The following is a 19,327-nucleotide window of genomic DNA, read 5'->3' on the forward strand; positions in this document are numbered from 1 at the left end:
CTATTTGATAACTACTACATAACTGCAAAAGTTATTATTCAATAGTACACATAGGACACACATACATAGTTACATAACATACTCAAACTCCTTCATCATTCTTGCCACTGATACATTTGATAGGTATAATTTTATTAATTTTGATTGTTATCTCTTTTTGGAAGGTTGAATTGCTATTAATTTTATTATGGAAATTTATTTTTGGAAGTGACTGATTTAGTGTTTGTGCTTTCGGGATTTTAGTGATCCAGTGATAGTATTGATTTCGGATGGGAAACCGCTCTGTGCATTCTTGGAAGATGAGAATTTGTTGGTAGGTTATTTCACATAAAGTGTTTGATAAAAAGCATATCAGAAGAAAAAAAAAGGGTGGAAGCTTATTACTGCTAAGGTGCATCTTAATTTTGGTTTATTTTAGTTTGTGAGTGTTTGAATCTTTTGATTAAACTGATCATTTAGAGTTTACATTTTTTGAGAATTGTTGTTATTGTTGTCGATAATAAGATATATATCACGCGCGTATGCGCGTGCTCTATTCCTATTTGAAATAAAAGTTTGGGGCAGTAGCCTCTGATTCCTTCAAAAAAAAATAAAAAAATAAAAAAATCCAACGGATCTTCCTAAATCTTTGATTCTCTAATAGTGTAATCCAAACAACAATTTCTAGGACCAAACAAACTAACTCTATTATATTATTTTTAGGACTAAATGGTAATTTCAACTCTCTGTTGACAATCATTTTAAATTTGACTTATCAAAAAAAACAAAAACAAAAAAAGAAGGTAGTTTCTACTCTAGTAATCTGAATTTTACAAGGCAGCTCTGAATTTTCACTATATAGAATTTTCACCGCCTACAGCTGAAGCACATAAGACGCAAATGAGATTGTAGGCACTCGGGCTTAAAATGGTTATTTTTATTTCTTTAGTTCGTCTGCAAAATAGAACTTGTAAAAGTATTTACATCTTCTTTTTAAATTCAGTGGGAACTGCTGGTGAACCTGTCCCGAGTCTCAAATCTCAATAGGTATATACATGAAATACCATGAGTTCAACCCTGCTAAAGAATAGTTGCTGTTATAAGCAGATACAGAAGAAAAATGTACATCACTGCAAGCAGTCCAGAAAACGCCACGAATACAAATGCATGAGGTTCCATGATCTGTGTGGGAAACACGAAAATTGATGATGAATCTGGATGTCTGAGTTGTAGAGTCAATGATGATCTGGTGTTTCTCTTAAGTGAGATACCCTGATCTCTGACAGATCTCTTCGGCTTGTTCTTTTGGCACATACACTGCTTTGTGCAGCAAACTATGGGTTCGCCCATAACATAAATAAACGAAGACACCGAGTATCAACCACACAGAAACACGAATCCACGTGCCAATTCTGAATCCAAAAAGAGCAAAATGTGATCAGATAACAGGTGTAAGCCTCATTTACCCACCAATAAAATACTCCCTCTATTTTTAAAAACAGAGGGAGTTTAAAATTGTGCACATATAAAATGGATCAAGAAACTAACCCGAGATTGATCAGTAAGTAGACATTTATAAGAATGCTTGCAATTGGTAGGAGAGGAACGAAAGGGCAAGTGAAACCTGCATAAGTTCAAACAGTTATCCTGACTACTCTACAAACCATTACACCAGACCAGACTATGCTCTGTGCGTAATATACTGAAAGCAACAACAAATTGGAACAATATCTAGATGAACCTACAAAGGTAAGTGGTTCCCCGACATACATAGTTTAATTTGCTCCCCACTCCCCACTCCAAAGGTGGGTTAATAAACACATTGGCATTTTCGGGAAATGCAACTTCAAAAATATAAACTATTCTATTTTGGAAAACAAAATTCAGACAACCCATAGGGGTCTGTTCACTCATTACAGGGCGATACAATCAAATGCTAGAATATCTAGCAGGCCTATGATCCACCTACGATCCACCAGCGGATGATTATTCAATTTAAAGATCGCCAAGATGGGATTTATCAATGTATTTGTATGATGACTAGAGTAGTCTACTAATGCAGTAACCCAGGTGAGCTACCCATCTTCTTGAATTAACCTCGTAATTTTAGTTCTTAGTGAGGGCATGAGAATAATGGAGTGAAATATACCTCCAATGTGTCCAAAGCTGTGTCTCGCATTATCTTGATCAATCCACGATAGCACAATTAGACCACACAAAAGAAGAGAGACACCAATTCCGCACAACAGGTAGCGAGCAGTTCTAAAAACAAGAAAAGAAAATTGAGAAGTCGCGTAGGACCAATCGAACTATCTTTCAGAGCTGCGACAACAGCCTTTGGCCAAAAGAAATATAGAACCTCCACGACCGATAATGGAAACAACCATCATAATATCCACAAAAAATGATTCCAGATATAACGTTGCATTAGTATTAACTATTAACTACTAGAAATGGTGACTTTTAGATCATGCTCAATTATTAGGATGAAAGTTATAGTTAATATTACCCGGGCAAGTTTTCAGCTGAAGAAGCTGCAGAGGTGACCAGAAACACTCCTACGCAAACAAAGGCTATGTTCCAAGCTGCAACTCGTCGTCTCTTTTGTTCATTCAATTTATCTGCAACAATCAGCATAAAGCAGAAAAGTAATTAACAGGTAGAAACTATGACCAATTCACAAAAAAAAAGGTCAAGAGAAGGAAAAAAAACATTGTCACGCCAAATCTACCAAAATCCTGTATTTGAACCCGATATTCTACTGCGTCAACATCCTCTAGAATAAAAAACATAACTTACCATGACCAGAATCTATGTCTTTTACTATAAGAGGATAGCCAATAGATGTTTCAGCTTCAGGTTGGAAACATTTGTTATTCTTAGTAGAAACTATCGGATCCTTAGTGTTACTTCCATCAATTTCTGGAGTAGTATAACTGTACTGTGTTGAAACTGAATCAAATGTTTCATGATCTGACGATGATAGAGGCACTTCATCTGGTGGAACATATCTTAAAATCAAAATAGAGATAGCAACAATAGTGAACGCGAGAAGAGTTCCCACACTGACCTGCAAATTCCAGATTGACCTTTTCATTGTTGCTTGATTCTTAGTGTGAGCATATGACAATTGCAAATTTCTGAATACTGCGCATAGCGGAATAAAGTTTTACGTACCATCCCTGCTAATTGAGAAACATCCATAAAGAACGACAATAGTGCAGCACATATCCCAGTAACTATTGTGCTCTTTACAGGAACTTGGGTGTGTTTGTTGACGTCCGAAAAAAAAGAAGGGAGCAAACCGTCTCTAGCCATAAGCATCAAGATTCGAGGCTGAAAAAACAATTACAAGAATATTTAGATCTCAACAAGCAAAATATAAAAATAAATAATCTACAGTACTAGAAAATGAGGTGAATATAACAATACAGAATCAGAAAATGCACATACTGAATTAAACAAAAATCACCCCTCCAGTATTATATACGTTTAGAGACGTCAATAAGGGAAACTTTTGTGAGAAATATCCCTAACCTTTTGGTCATTCTCTTAAAAGGCCAGTGGCCATTGCCATGAATCTATGCTAGTATCTAAGCAAATTAACTTCAATCATGAAAGATTCTCTCGGATAGATAAAATTAGTTCTTACAACAAGCAATCAATAGCAAAATTTGAACTCTTTTGGAAGGCAGCGGTAAAACTAAGCACCACTACAAACTAAGAATGACTCAAAAAGACAAAAGGTTCTCAAGTTAATTACCTGCGGAAGAAGAGATCCCATCAAGTTTGAGCAGAGCGCAGTGACTGCTCCAGTCGTGATTATGTATCTTCAGTAGAGAATGGGGAAGGAGATGAGATAATGGAAATAAATAAACAAAGCCAACAAAATATATAATATTTCTTTACTTACACTGCCCATTGCATGCCTTGGCCGGCAAATGCAGATGAAATAGGGGTATCAGGATCCATTGCATAGTATGGTACCAGGCCAACAATAACAACAGACACAAGCATATACAACATGCAACATATGGATAGGGACATCCCTATACCCAACGGCAAATCACGTTGAGGGTTCTTGACCTGCAGCCAATAAAAATCATACAGCAAAATTTAAGAGAGGTTCGTGGATTCAAATTTTTGAAGATACTAAGGTTTGGCTCAGAGATGTTCAATAGTGACCTCAACTTTACCTCCTCAGCAGTGCAAGAAACCGAATCGAACCCTATGTATGCAAAGAAAACTGTTGCAGACCCAGCAAGCATTCCATCCACTCCAAACGGAAAATACCTAAAAGGTAAGATTACGGATCATTATTGCTTCAGTTACCATACTAAAATAGGAACATAGAAAGAAACCCACTTTACCCTGTAGGAAGTTGATATCCAGCCCATCCAGTTTTAAAACCAAGATAGCCACCAGCAAGTACTACAAAAAACATGACACAGATATTCGCCGTAGTGACAATACCTTGCGCAAACGAGCTCTGCAGAAGATGTAGGTCCATCATAGGCAGTAAGATCAAAACCTCACACCGAAAGTGTTGATGAGGTTTAAAGTGAAAAATGTACCTCCTTGATTCCCATGCACAAGAGCCCAGTGACGACAAAAACTAGAAGTGCGGCACATGGATCAACTACAACATCAAGTCCAGGAAAGTATGTACGAGCTAAGAAGACAGGTAGATTGCCCTCCCCTCCAAAAAATAAAGCCTGGAAGTGAAAAAAACAAGTATTTGTTAAAAGGAAATGAAAATTGATCATTATCGAAATGGTGAACCGTTAAGGAAGCTTCTTGTTCTTTTAGGCTCACTCTTTCTTAAAAGACGGCAATTCAAGAAAGTTTTTCTTAATACAAATCTGATCCACATCTCTCAAATAAAACTTTAGAAAGATTAGGCGCATCACATGAAAAAATATTTCAAAACAAATTTTTGAGTAGTGCAGAACTCATTTTCTTGTAGAACTGTACTCTCTTTAGGACCCTTGCAAAAAAAAGCAACTAACAGACAATTCGTAAAATAATAACCTAGGAAAGCTCAACATGAACAAGCCAGATCCCATGCACACAAGATAAGCGAAAGATTAATATTGGAGCTTAATGAAATTCAATGCTACCAGATTTGGGGATATGCCACGAGCAACAGCTGAACCACCAATTGTATATTCAAGGATGAGTGCCCAACCAATAAGCCAAGCAACGCTGCCATCAGTTACAAACTAAAATCACTGATTGAAAGACAACACAACACAGTTTTGGTGGAAATATGTATAGATTATTTTCGTCAAACCAAAACACAAGTAAAAATGTTAATGTGATCCACTGCAATTACCCTTCTCCAACACAAATGTACGAATAATGATACGCACTCCCAGCAGACGGACAGCGACAAGCAAGCTCTGCATAACAGAATGCTGATAGAGCAGCAGCAATTCCAGCTATGAAGAAAGATATGGTTAGAGCAGGTCCACAATGCTCTCTAGCAACTGTTCCAACAAGAACATAAACACCAGCTCCAATGGTTGATCCAACACCTATTCAAATCATCAAAGAAATCACAACAACTGATTCAAGGAAAAAACCCCAGATTGAAAAGAAAAAGAGCAGAAAACAAGATATTGATGGTCAATAAATTACCAATGGCAATGAGCTCAAGGATAGATAATTCCTTAGCCAACTGTGGATGTTTTCCATATTTTTTAACATGAGCTGAATCAACCTGTTTTCTCCTAATCAAACTTCTAAATCCCCATGAAATACAACCTTTTCCACTACCAGCAGCATTAGGTAGTGATTCAAATTCCAATAAGCCCATCAAAACCACCCAAAAAAACAAAAAAATCCCTCTTTTATGTTGAGCTTCACTCAAATGGTAAAATGATCTTCTACTTCCCACCGACCCTTGCAATCCCAAGTAGCAGCTAATTATAATAAAAGTTGAACGAACCTGAAAAAAGGTGAATTAATTTTTTTTTTCTTGGGACTTTATATCTTCTTTCCTTTTCTCTCTCAGTGACAGTGTTGCATAAAAACACAGTGCTTTCTTACACCCGTGACGTGATCGATCAGTTAAAACATTTTGCGGTGGAAGTTGGGGAATGGCTGTTGTAAAAATATCTACTGCAAAATTGGACCGGAACTGAGGAAGCTTAGGGTTTATTACTTTTCATCGGCAAACCAATTTTAGAAACTTAATTACTACTCCTGAATCTTAGTAGTATATTTTATCAAATCTTAGTACTCCTGAATCTTAGTAGTATTATTTTGCCTGCTGGAAATCGCCTGAATCTTTTTTAAGCAAGTGACAGTAATATCAAAGCCAGGTTTTAATCCGAATGCAAAACTACTCGTGTGTGTAGGAAGCAGGTAAAAATTCTTAGTAGTATATTTTATCAAATCTTATTATCGTCCAATATCTCAATTCATCAACAGTCAGCACCTTATCCCAGACCAAAGCTATTTCTTCCACTAGTCCAGATCCGCCAGCTGATCATCATCTTATCTGGTGCCATAGCAATGATGATGATCAGGTCTAGGTTAAAGCATGTTACAATGCGGCAAAGCCCTTGTGTCCCTCTCGTGCCAAGCACTTTCTTTGGCTTCTTGCTCATGGCAAGACTAACCTTATGAATAAGAGGGCTTGATATTGCTGATATGTGCCCATTGTGTCAAAAGGAGCCTAAAGCCATCTATTCTGCCACTGCTCTTATGTTTATGTTAATCCTGTTTGGCAAACTGTGAGAGAAGTCTACAACTCCGTGGATCACCCAGTTACGACTGCCACAGGGACAGAGTTCTGCTGGAACTGGTGGAATCATTTCTGCATCAACGAAGTTAGCTACCACGTTTGGAAGGATTAGGTTTCAGCATCCCTCCAGGGAAGGCAATTTAGTAGCAGATGACAGCTGCTAATGAATGTATCTCTAGGGTTTAGTACCTCTGATTTCCTGAATGCTGATTTGGTAGATGGTGCAGCAGCAGGAGCCTTCCTCGGGTTTGTAAGGTTCAGTTAGTGTTTTATAAAACAAGTAAAATATGTTGCACCTCAAAAATGTTACAAATATAAAACGTTTGGATGGTAAATAGAGTGATAAGTAGCATTTTATGAGTGCTCAATTTCTGCTTAAAAATACATGCAACTAAAAACCTGGAACTGGAACACATTCAACCTGCCCACAGATTGATATCAGTCTGAGTTGCCAATGTGCTGCCTCTTTAATTGTCTCATCTGCCACTTGAGCAATGCATCATCTTGGCTGGACTGAAAACACTCATCCCATGCGAGCATCTTCATGTCAGTAACAGAAGATCCACCAAAGCTTTATAGGAGACATGAGACAAGTCTTTCCCATGTTCTAGGAACCAAGTTTGAAGGTTGTTTTCTTCCAGTGGTGTCAGGTGTGCAAGTAAGTAAGTAAATAATACTAAATCTCCTAGTGGACTTGGCAAGGGCATAAGCATGGACGAGGAAGGATTGAACATCTCCACTTTCGTTATATTTCAACTATATGAAGTCCCCTATACCTAAGGATAAGGGGATTATTCCAGGTGCAAAAATATTATATTCGGATGCAAACCAAACACAACAAAGCGAAGGGCCAATACAAACAGATGCACAAGATTCTCATGAGGAGCTGAACAAAGAAAGAAAGAAAAAAACGAGAGAAAGAGAGTAGACAAAAGTGAAACAAGTGAGAATATCCACTTTCCAATTGTTGTCAGTTTTTACAAAAACGATTTTACAACTTCCACAATGTTCGGGACTTTTGTGCACTGCAATTCTTTTTCATCATCATCATATATAGACTAAACAAGAAGGGCTGAAACAGTGAAGGGAATGTATTTGCTCTTTCTACTTTCTTTTTTTATCTTGTTTTTCAATTAACTTGTTTTGGGACAACACAATTTACAAAAAGGCTCAGTAAGCACAAGAATCGAAATCTATAGCTTGTACCTCAGGTCGTCCTTTGCCGCACTCTTCTTCCACTGGTATCCCCACGGTCTGAGAGCTGGGCCCAAACACTTCGGCTCTTTCCACCCCCACTGCTGCATTCCTCTTCACACCCAGCTACAGTCTTCAGGATTTCTGACTGCAACGCTGGGCAATTCTCTTTGAGATACTCAAACCCATCTGATCTCATTATAGCTGCGTGAGAAAGCGGCATTTGAGGCATTACAAATATGGCAGAGGAAGTAACAGTTGCTAAACAGATAGATAGAGAGCATAAGTATTACTAAACCTAAACTCTGAAAATGAATAAGCAACAAACTTACCCTAAAAATGAAAAAACTTATCAACATAATCACACATTTTTTTGCTTACAACTATTATACAGAATGTTTACTTTATCAGCCAACCAGTCAAAACAATTTTTCCACTTAGCTAGTAAAACCATGCAGCCAGCGATGTTGCTTCGCAAGGTTACGAAACCAACACAAGCCGTTTATCAGAAAAATAAATAAATAATTGTAATCATGCGACTGATACAGAATGCATCCGCTATGATGACTAAACAACCCTTGTTGTTGAAATAACTAAATTTCAGCCTCGTAAAAGAGAAGATAGCAACATTTTGACAAGGATAGAACTGGAAAATAGGCAAATCCTGACCAGAATCTAGAAGAGAAAGTATATTATGATACAGTAAAATCTCCATATAAGCGTACTCAAAATTTCAAGTCCCAACTTGGTCTAACATTTGTAAAAGTAACCTCTCTATCAGAACAATTTGCACGGTTTCCCGGGGCTACTCTTATATAGAAGTTTTACTGTATCAGCCATCAAATTGTGAAGATTCTCTGAGCCAGCTTTCATTTTAAGTCGCATTAGGATTATAAGAAATAAAATTGAGGCTCACTGCTATAGTAAACATCCAATTCAAGACTTTTAGAGAAGTTTGTTAAGCATGCCACACTAGTGGAGACATTTATTCTGGAAGTGGAAAAAACTTGGACTCTAGGTAACATGGACGTGATGACTTATATACACACACATACATATGGCTTTAGGGTTAGTAGATTCAACCTATATAACCTCATTATCCAATACGTCTAATTCAAAAAGCACACCTGAATTAACCAAAGCACTTGGTACCCCTTGGATGCTTTTGAGTTTATCTCATAAATCAGACACCCAAAGTCAGAGGAAGGGATGGCTTTCAATTTATCGACCAATGTGAAGACGGACATTAGCACGTATCAACATATAATTGTTTATGGAGAACAAACAAATTATGTGTGGATAGAGATTCGAAAAAAGTGCTCATCATGATAAATGGATATAACAGTAAATATATGTTGATAAATGGATATAACAGTAAATATATATGTTTAACACTACAAGTATTTTTGAAACTGAGCACTGTACATGATTATTAATGTAAAGGTGCATAAAGGTTATGATTTATTATATTTAGTTTTTTTTTTCTCACACAGGCTAATCTGTTAATGTAATCTTGAAAACTGAAACTTGTGTCTTTGCTTCGCAAGATAAATACTAGATAAAGGAGAAATGGCTAAACTAAAGCTAACAAGTATACCTGCTAAATTTTCAGCAGCAAATTTTAGGCAGGCAGCTTTTAATTCCGCAGCTTGGTAGCGATCAGCCAATGCAAGCATTCTCGCAACAGAACCTATGGATATATCCTTACAAAGATAGGACTCGCACATTAGTCTAAGTCTAATCAGACCATATTTGTCTGCAGCAGCTAATATCTTGGCAATCAATGTGTCAGATACAGAAAATTCACAAGATGAACTTGATGCTAACAATTCCTCATCTTCCACAAGAGTATCTCGGTATATAAAGTGCAACATAGCCTGTCAACAACATACAACGGAAAACTTAAAAAAAGAAACAAGAATAAATAGGGATACATACAATGATAATTATGCAAACCTACAGATATAATCTCTGAAAATAAGAAAGCCCGCATGGGAATGCCTAGAATATTTTCACCTTAAAGACCTTAGGTTCCAGCTCTGTAACAACAATCTCCTGCTTATTTTCTTCTAAATCATCGAAGAACTCGGCTCGCAATGCAGGAGAACGAGCCGCCAATACCAACTTATGAGCATGGAATTTCTCTCCCGACACATCAAATACAATATCTGAACCATCCTTGTTATCCAGTAGCATACCAAAATGGGATCCAATATCAGATTCTGGGACTACAATAGAGGGTAACCTCGAGGGGTCGACTTTTGATACCACTACACCAACGGTGCAATTAATTTTCAGGCAATCATCCTTAAGAAAATCAGATGTTTCAAGCATAGCTCGTCTAAAAAAGCGTTTATAACCCCTGAAAAAGTAATAGCAGGACAAAGTATGCTGGTTTAGAGGAGATTAATGCATCTGCTTGTATTAGCTATGATTCGACAATTGCGCCAAGATACAGAAATCAGCATGATATTCACCAGTCCTTATTTAAAAGGCATCAAATTCATCAAAAGTGGGTGTATATATAGCCTTTGCTTAATCTGTACTCGTGTGTGTGCATCCAAGAATAATCAAGTAACTTCGATGTTTCAAATTGTATGACTGTTTACGCTAAGTGACGAGGCAGAAAGTAAAGAAGCTAAGCAATGGTAGGTAGTAGGTACTGTATATTCCAAATAGCACACAATAATTAAAAATAGTTGGCAGATAAGCATGTATACTATGTCTTCCCTTTCTAAAGCATTCATTTCCTTTTTTTCTCAAATTTAAAAGTGACTTCAGACAATGTAACAAATAAGTAGTAATAACATTGAATCAATGGACTAAATTATACTAACGCAATATAATTGAGGTTATAAAAAATAGATAAACCACATTCAAGGATATGAAAGGAACAAGAACAAGCTTACCACATACTCCCTCGATACTTCAACGTATAAGGTCCGCTTTCTAAAGATCGATCAAAATGACTATGAACCTTATGTTTTTCTTTCCCGCTTTGATCAACCAAAGTCAGCTCAAAAAGAGCTCTCACATCAGTTCCTTCACTCGCTAACGCAATGAAAACAGAAACATAAGACGAATTATCCTCTGGATTTTTCCCATCAGGATAAAAATATATCGCCCATTGATAACCTCCAACTGTGAAATTCTCACTTGCTATATGTTTACCAATTCCCATTCCCTTCGCTAGCGAATACCCCTGTATAACAAATTTATGAGATCCATTTACAGTTTCTGTAACAGATCTTGAACTCGTTGGAGAAATTTGTAAATTCCTTTCGTTTATTACACTTTCCGACCTCATTTAGCCTAAAAAAATCTCAATTTCATGAAAATCTCAACAAAAAACCTTAATTCGAATTGACCAGAAATGCTTACAAATTGTAACCTAATCGATGTCGATTTGATTATTTTGACTGAAAATCGAACAAGTCGTTCGAGATTTGAAGGAATACGTATCGATCTCGATAGATTTGATACCTAGAAATGACCGTTGTAGAAGGTGATTTAGGGTTTCCTTTTCTTTCTCTCTTTCTCAAGAAAATGAAAAGAAGAAAATGAAATAAGTTTCGTGTATGAACCCCAAGAAATGAGGTAAATGCAGAACGACTCTTCATATACATATACGTATATTAAGCGTATTTTTCATGATGGGCCTGGGTTTTCATAACCGACTTAATTCCTGCCTAAGTTTCTGTCGGTTCCAATTAACCAACAGACAGACCGAAAGATTTTATACGCCCGGTTATTTATAACCGACAAGGTAGTTTTGTGCGATTGTGATATATCGGATTTACGAGGCGGACTCTCTCATTTCGGAATTTTTGATGTCGAGAGAACCCAAAAAAACTTGTTCTGCTGAAGAGGACAACAAGAGCTTCATCGAGTGTGCAGAATTTGTGCTTCCATGGCTATCTCCTAGAGAGTTAGCTTCAATTTCATTAACTTGTAAAACCCTTAATTCATTATCAAAATCAATTACCATTAGAAGAGTTTCAGATGCTTCTAGAAATCTTGAAAAAAACCCGATTCCTTTTATCAACACTATAGATTCTGAACCTTACTCTTATTTCATTTACACTTTCTCTCAAATCTTTTCTTCTCCTTGTTTGTCTCAATCATGGGGAACGAACCCTAAAAGAATCGTTTCGAGTTCGGTTTCATTGATGAAATTTGGATCGAATGTGACGAGTTTAATGTCGGATAGTACTTCTGGTTGTGTTTGTAAGAATTGTTCAGAAGATACCAATGGAGATATCCGGTGCCCATGTTCGAAATTGAAACCCTTGTCATTGTCTAATATGGGTTCAGATTCTTCAGAATTAGGGCTGATGACTGAGTGCGGACCGAGTTGTGATTGTGGAGTGGAGTGTAAGAATCGGTTGCCTCAAAGAGGAGTTTCGGTTCAAGTGAGAATTGGCAAAGATGCGAGGAAAGGTTGGAGTTTGTACTCAGCTCAGTTCGTTCCTCGTGGGGAGTTTGTATGTGAGTATGCAGGTAATTTTTGATTTCTTATAATGTTGTACATATTTTTTATTTGTACCCCAAACCAAACAGGATTTAATAGGTTTTGAGCCTCTTGTGTCCAATCTCAATTGTGCCTAAACTAGAATGAAATTTCGGGTGCAATGTGGTGTTACCTTACCAGTTTGGAGTATTGTCCATTATTCATTTAAGGATTTTTTGTGCGCAAGTCTTAGCTTAGCCATATTTCCTGGAACTGGTAATCATCAACTTAGGATGTCAGGCTTCTAAGTCAACGTTGGTTAACTCAGTAATTACGCTTGCTGTCATCTTCTCGAACTTATCTTGAGTGACTGACAATGTTCCTCACTTGTCTGTTTTATCTCCTTGTATTTCTTAAGTAGCATCTACGCAATTTGTTGCCTATATATCAATAATACCATGCGACTCTGTGACATACTTTTTTAGCAATCTGTTTACACCATGCCTGTTGGGGGGTAGTATGAGTCTTTTGGCTGTGCCTAATTTCACTTATTGTGTAGGTGAACTGTTGACTACCCAAGAAGCTAGAAAGCGGCAAAAGAAATATGATGACATTGCATCGACTAGTCAGTTTGGTTCTGCACTTCTTGTTGTGAGAGAGCACCTCCCATCTGGAAATGCATGCTTACGAGTAAACATAGACGCGACTAGAGTTGGCAATGCTGCACGGTTCATCAACCATTCCTGTGACGGTGGCAACTTGTCAACGGTTTTGGTTCGGGGTTCTGGAGCTTTGTTCCCCCGGCTTTGCTTCTTCGCTTCCAGAGACATACTAGATGGTGAAGAGCTTGCTTTTAGCTATGGGGAACCGATGCTCAAGCAAAATAGACTCAAGTGTTTCTGTGGAAGCTCTTGTTGCTTAGGAGCTCTGCCTTCGGAGGAAACTTAATGATGGGTTATGGTCAACTGTCCCATAGTATCCTAACCGTCAATTTGTTGGCATTTGATTGGCCAACAATGTTATACTAGTAGTTTTGGGTCTCTGATTCTAGTATAGGTGATTTTAGTATAGATGGTCAGAGAAATTTTAAGAGAAAAAAAGAGGGGTTTGTACTTCTGTAGTGTAAACTGGTATAAATATGGATCAGCTAAGTGGTCATTTTGGACCTTAGTACAGAGCATCTCAACATTCAACCCTCTCTCACTCTCTCTCTCAAAATAATAGATAACATAACTTGCTCTTATCTACTTCCTGTTTAGTATCTGGTTTGTGAAAATGACAGGATGCCTGCTCTCTTCTTCATCCTCCTCCTCATCTTGAATTGGCGGCACAGACTGCTGGAATGTCTTGTTGATCAAGCTCCCTGAGGGAACTGTTTCACCAGTGAGATCGAAGTCTGATGGAAAGGTACTAGTCAAGTTAACTAGGTTGTTGGAGGCAGATGAGTTGTTGGAATAGGCTGGCTGCAACACTGCAACCTGCTGTTGCTGCTGAGAACTTTGAAGTGCATTTGCAACTGCCAGCCTACTACTGAGAAGCTGTGACTGCACCATGGAGAGTTCCGCTTGCAACGATGCCACCTGATTAAACATAAGGAATGCAGCTAAAATAGAAAATCTTGGATTTTATTTCTCAATATGAAATATTCAGACGATAACAACGAAATGGAAAGAAAAGAAGATAAAATAAATTCAAGTCGTTGGCGGGTAAAGCTGGGATGAGATTTGATTAACCTGTCGTTGCAAAGCAAGTATGGTAGAAACACATCCATATATTGGATCAGATAACCTTGCTTGAGCTTCATATGATATGGTAATGACTGCATCATGTCGCTGATTCAAAGGTATATGCAATAACAGCTTGGAAACATTACTAGCGCCAAAAACCTTGTGTACAGCAGCAAAGCGAGCTGCACCTTGATCTGATCCAAAGTAAGGCGCAAATATACAACCACTGATGCATTTCCTCCGCAAGAACTTGCATGCTCCACACGGTGCAGTAGTAGCTGATGAGACAGGGGGTGCAACGCGTTTACCCATGCCACCACGTGGGGTACCCTCGGGTGGTGGCATGCCAGAGTTGTCATCACCTTGATGCTCATCCATATCTCAATGGCGTACTAAATGCAACAAGAAAATGGTAAAGAAAGAAAGAAAGATAAATTACGAGGAAGATGGTAAGTTATGATATGAAGGGGGGGAGAGCACGTTGGTTTCGTGAAGGGTTGGCGAGGGTGAATGAGGTATGCTTCTGGAAGACGTTATGGAGTGTAAAAGAGGGAGGAAAGAGAAAATAATAAAGATTTCTGGTTTGGTGTGAAATACACGTGCAAAGGTGGTGTTAAAATTTTCTTCTGCAAATTTGTTTGGTTGGTGGATGAGGAGCACACAAGATTTTTGCTTCCCGTAGCGTGTGGGTTGAGGGTGGTGGTTTTGGAACCCAAAACTAGACACCATCATGTTCATTGCACTCTTTTTCGTCTCCTGCTTCTCTCTTTTAACCTGTACTGCGAGTAATGCTACTTGACCAACGAATTCATATCCGAGAGCACTCAGGTGCCAGATTTATCCGGTGAGTGTGAGCCAGTGAGTTCCACGTTCAATGGATACTGTGCCTTTTAGATCAATTGAATCTCTCTTCATGTTTAAATCCCATTTCAGATATGTTGACACAATAGATGTTTTAGGTTTCCCTTCATTGGTGACATTCAGATATATTGTACATGGTACTTTTTAAGTTTAGACATGATAGATGTTCTCTGTTTCTCTTCACTGGCTACAACCAGATACATGGTCCTGGAACTGGAATCGGCTCTTGATTTCAGCAGCCAGAACTTAAGATGGTTAACAGTTTACATAACAATACCCTGCAATCAAAGATGAACCCTTCTACTGTGCAGGTGTTACTGCAAACTGCCCTTAATGTGGGTGAGCTAGAAAAATACAACAAACATGAACGATACCAAAGGAGACAAGTCTACATAACAGTAAGGTCTTATGAGACAAACCAAAAACTGAGTTACAATTTCCTTGAGAGCTGAGAAGCAACTATAGTTTTCAGATTCCAAGAGCTATTCCAGAATGACACGAAGCTGAAAACCTGTATAAAGGTCTAACCAACCAAGACATTGTAGATCAAAATGTAACCTACAAGGCTACAGCACATAATGTAATTTAACTAATTTCTCATGTGTGAATATGCAATATAATAATGATACTGAGAAACAAAACTAACTTGTAACATTGATTTATCTTGTACGAACTTGATAACGGAGATTTTACAATCACCCAAATGAAAATTGACTACAACCAAGCCCACACGATGCAATACTATTCAAGTGCTTATAATGTCAAACCAAAATCTAACAGTAAACAGATCAAAAAAGATAAAATCAAACAAAGACAATAAAAGCAACTAAAACTTCAAAGCAAAACCTAATAGTGTTTCAGAAAACATCGCCTTCATTGATCAAGCTCAAGCATGCCTAGACTGGAAATCCTTCATAAAAGTAACCAATTTCTCAACTCCTGCTAACGGCATTGCATTATAGATGGAAGCTCGCATTCCTCCGACTGATCTATGACCCTTCAACTGAACCATCTTTTCTTTGGTAGCTTCCTTGATGAGCTCAGCTTCTAGCTCTGACTTCTCCAAAGTAAATGGTACATTCATCAACGATCTAACTGATTTCTCAACTGGGCATCTATAAAACCCTCCACTTCCATCAATAGCATTATAAAGAATCTCTGCTTTCTTCATATTTCTCTTCTCAACCTCAACCAAACCCCCTTGGTTCACGAGGTCCTCAAAGACCAATCCACACATATAAATTCCATAACAGGGTGGAGTATTATACAATGAATTGTTTTCAGCATGGATCTTATAATCAAGCATCACTGGTGTAATATCTTGTGCATTACCAATAAGATCCTTCCTAATAATCACAATAGTAACCCCTGATGGACCAACATTTTTCTGTGCCCCGGCATAGATTATCCCAAATTTGGATACATCAACAGGTTTAGAACAGAAATTAGAAGACATGTCTGCAATCAAAATCCCATCCTTGTTCTTGGGTGTTGGATAATCTTTGAACTCAACACCATGAATAGTCTCATTGGCACAAATATGCAAATACTTAGCATCTGGGTTTTGTTTCAAATCATCAAAAGATGGAATTTTTGTATACTTTTCAGATTTCCCAGACCAAATCACATTAGGTTTACAATACTTTTGAGCTTCTTTGAAAGCTTTATCACCCCAAGATCCAGTAACAATATAATCAACTGAGTCATTAGGGTTACAAAGGTTCAAAGGAATAGAAGCAAACTGGGTAGTTGCACCTCCTTGTAAGAACAGAACAGCATAATCTGAAGGAATATTCAATAGGGTTCGTAGATCTGATTCAGCTTTTTCAATAATCGAAACGAAATCTTTACCTCTGTGACTCATTTCCATAACGCTCATCCCAGAATTTCTCCAATTGACAAGTTCAGATTCAGCTTTCTGTAAAACATTTTCGGGAAGAGTTGCTGGTCCTGCTGCGAAATTGAAAACTCGATCTTGAGATGGGGTTGTTGAATTGTTTGTTGAGAGATCTTTAGATTGAGTTGCTGCACAGGTGATTGACATTGATTTGTTTAAACGAGATTGAGCTGTGAAATGGCTAGATGGGAAGGTGAGTTTGGTTGTTGGGTTTTTTAGCGAGAACCCATTTGAGTGAAGATTAGGGTTTTTGAGAAGAAGCGAGTTTGAAGATGTTGCTGCCATTGCCATCTGTATTTGGAGCTTGGAGCTTTTCAGCGAAAAACAGAGATTTTGTTATACGAGATTCGTCAAGGGAGGCTACTCTGATATAGTTGAGGCGAAGATTCATGAAGATGTGACTTCCTAGGACCAAAGTACAAAAGAGCCCTTTTAGTTTTCTTTAAATAACAGTGAATCTTAAAATAGAATCGGATGATCTTCCTTGGAACCATGTTGTCCATTTCGTAGTGTTTCTTTCTTCTTAAAATCCCTTTATTTTATTTATTTATTTGGGCTATTTTGTGTTACCACCCTGTAAATATTGGTTATTTGCATTATCTCCCATACGGAAATAAAATTAGGAAAATCTCATTTAGTTAACTGTTTGGTCCAAATCCCAATTAGCTGAGTCAGCAGCTATGTATAGGTGGAAAAAAAAACACAAACAAATATGTGACACATTTCTTTATAGATGTTAACAGTATAACTATATACCACCCACATTATGCAAACACAAAACCTACACATTTCTTTATAGATCGTATCACCAAGAACTTTTTTCGCGGACATGACTCACTTCACCCTATAGGCTGGGATAAAGTAACAAAACCATTATCTGAAGGAGGGTTAGGCATAATGAGGAGCAGTGATCATAATAAAACTTTTCTCATTAAAAGAATCTGGAATTTGCATGAACAACCTAACTCCATCTGTGGAAGTCTCTTCAGTGCAAAGTATCTAGATCAACAACCAATTCTAAAAGGCATTGATTCCATATCCTCATCTTCCAGTCCTCAATGGAGACAACTAGCATCGATTGTCCCTGGCATGCAACATTTGATATTTCATCGTATTGGATATCAACTCCGGTAGAAGTCAATTGGATTCCATACTCACCAAATCTGGACCCCTTACAATATTACCCAATCTGAATGGCAGAAGATATCATCGACCCAATCTCCCACTCCTGGAATCAACAAAAATCAAGCACCCTTCCCAATCATAGATTCCAAAAATCATAAACATCCACCTTCCCCAAATAGCCCCTAGGATAAATTATTTGGCCACACTCAAAATCTGGAAACTACACTACCTCATTAGGATACAAATGTCTAACCCATGGTCAACCAACTCACACCACTCTACCACCTACCAAATTCCTATGGACTTTACCATGTCCACAAAATATTCGGCCTTTCTTGTGGAAAGCAATCAATGAAGGACTACCAACCTTCTCCCTCTTACATCACATCAATTTGACCAACTCGGACACATGTACCGGATGCAACGCTGATCCATAATTGGCAAGTCACCTTCTAATTCATTGTCTAACGGAAAATACATCCTGGAACACCTTACTCACTCAACCTTCAAATACACCAAACTCCAATCCCCATACTTTCACCTTAACGCCTCAGACAACCATTTCCCAAATTCTTCAACAATCTGCGTCAACATATGTAATATCCTCTTTCTGTTTTATATTCTAGACCTTATGGCTAGCTAGGAATGACCTAATATACCAACAAAACAAACAACTTCGGAAGAAATCTTATCCTGGGTACGAAAACTGCAACAAGAATTCTTCGCGGCACTAGATTCCTCACCACCAATCATACCAGGAGATGCACCGATATTTAACCACCCAACAAAATAAAAAAGGATATCAACAATATCGGTATGATGGTCCATTTTGAACTTCAACTGGATTAAGAGTAAAACAAATGGAGCATCCATAGGTCACCCAGGTTTTGCAGGGGTGTTTGCACCCATAAATATTTCTGGGTAGTAAACACGATGATTTTGGTGTTGTTGATGAAAACAAGGTTAAAAACATGAAATAGCATAAAGAGGAGATACACGAGTTTAACGTGGTTCGGTATGGTTTGCCTGCATCCACGGACGAATCCTCTTGGGGAGTGATATTTTATTGATATCAGAATTACCTGGATCTTTTTTCTCCCCTAGCTCCCCTTCTCAGGGTTACAATTTCCCTTATATATACAGTTGCGAATTCACTCCTCTCTTAATTGCGAAGTAGCATAAAATTCAATTAAATTTCCCTGCATGCCTGCTGGCCATGCCCTGCATTAAGTTCCCCTGCATGCATGTTGTATTAATCCTGCACTGCATGGCTTCTGCATGCCTCCTGGCATTAATCCGCATGAAACTACCCTTGCATGCCTCCTGACATTAATCCGCATGAA

General features: G+C 38.0%; 5 protein-coding genes across 5 annotated transcripts; 1 reads left to right on the forward strand and 4 right to left on the reverse strand.

Moving 5' to 3' along the window:
• Nucleotides 1–901: 901 nt before the first annotated feature.
• Nucleotides 902–6,310, reverse strand: LOC113298864 (cationic amino acid transporter 2, vacuolar-like). Its single transcript, XM_026547727.1, has 14 exons — nucleotides 5,620–6,310; nucleotides 5,315–5,516; nucleotides 5,100–5,184; nucleotides 4,554–4,694; nucleotides 4,350–4,468; nucleotides 4,176–4,272; nucleotides 3,893–4,065; nucleotides 3,743–3,809; nucleotides 3,157–3,315; nucleotides 2,779–3,049; nucleotides 2,489–2,600; nucleotides 2,129–2,241; nucleotides 1,528–1,603; nucleotides 902–1,391 (listed from the first exon to the last, which is right to left on the reverse strand). The coding sequence occupies exons 1-14, from the start codon at nucleotides 5,795–5,797 to the stop codon at nucleotides 1,238–1,240; spliced, it is 1,947 nt and encodes a 648-aa protein (XP_026403512.1). The 5' UTR covers nucleotides 5,798–6,310; the 3' UTR covers nucleotides 902–1,237.
• Nucleotides 6,311–7,665: 1,355 nt separating this feature from the next.
• On the reverse strand, nucleotides 7,666–11,507 carry LOC113298865 (BTB/POZ and MATH domain-containing protein 4-like). The gene is made up of 4 exons (XM_026547728.1): nucleotides 10,834–11,507; nucleotides 9,941–10,286; nucleotides 9,522–9,801; nucleotides 7,666–8,128 (listed from the first exon to the last, which is right to left on the reverse strand). Exons 1-4 carry the CDS (start codon nucleotides 11,229–11,231, stop codon nucleotides 7,938–7,940), a joined length of 1,215 nt encoding a protein of 404 aa, XP_026403513.1. The 5' UTR covers nucleotides 11,232–11,507; the 3' UTR covers nucleotides 7,666–7,937.
• A 247-nt stretch (nucleotides 11,508–11,754) lies between these two features.
• Nucleotides 11,755–13,415, forward strand: LOC113298866 (histone-lysine N-methyltransferase SUVR3-like). Its single transcript, XM_026547729.1, has 2 exons — nucleotides 11,755–12,424; nucleotides 12,934–13,415. The coding sequence occupies exons 1-2, from the start codon at nucleotides 11,755–11,757 to the stop codon at nucleotides 13,320–13,322; spliced, it is 1,059 nt and encodes a 352-aa protein (XP_026403514.1). The 3' UTR covers nucleotides 13,323–13,415.
• Nucleotides 13,416–13,599: 184 nt separating this feature from the next.
• LOC113298867 (LOB domain-containing protein 20-like) lies at nucleotides 13,600–15,024 on the reverse strand. The gene is made up of 2 exons (XM_026547730.1): nucleotides 14,108–15,024; nucleotides 13,600–13,954 (listed from the first exon to the last, which is right to left on the reverse strand). The coding sequence occupies exons 1-2, from the start codon at nucleotides 14,477–14,479 to the stop codon at nucleotides 13,619–13,621; spliced, it is 708 nt and encodes a 235-aa protein (XP_026403515.1). The 5' UTR covers nucleotides 14,480–15,024; the 3' UTR covers nucleotides 13,600–13,618.
• A 561-nt stretch (nucleotides 15,025–15,585) lies between these two features.
• Nucleotides 15,586–17,262, reverse strand: LOC113298868 (phosphoserine aminotransferase 2, chloroplastic-like). Its single transcript, XM_026547731.1, has one exon. The coding sequence runs from the start codon at nucleotides 17,148–17,150 to the stop codon at nucleotides 15,849–15,851; it is 1,302 nt and encodes a 433-aa protein (XP_026403516.1). The 5' UTR covers nucleotides 17,151–17,262; the 3' UTR covers nucleotides 15,586–15,848.
• Nucleotides 17,263–19,327: the final 2,065 nt, after the last annotated feature.

This window comes from Papaver somniferum, chromosome 7 (genome assembly GCF_003573695.1).
Source record: "Papaver somniferum cultivar HN1 chromosome 7, ASM357369v1, whole genome shotgun sequence".
In the NCBI taxonomy this organism is placed as follows: Eukaryota; Viridiplantae; Streptophyta; class Magnoliopsida; order Ranunculales; family Papaveraceae; genus Papaver; species Papaver somniferum.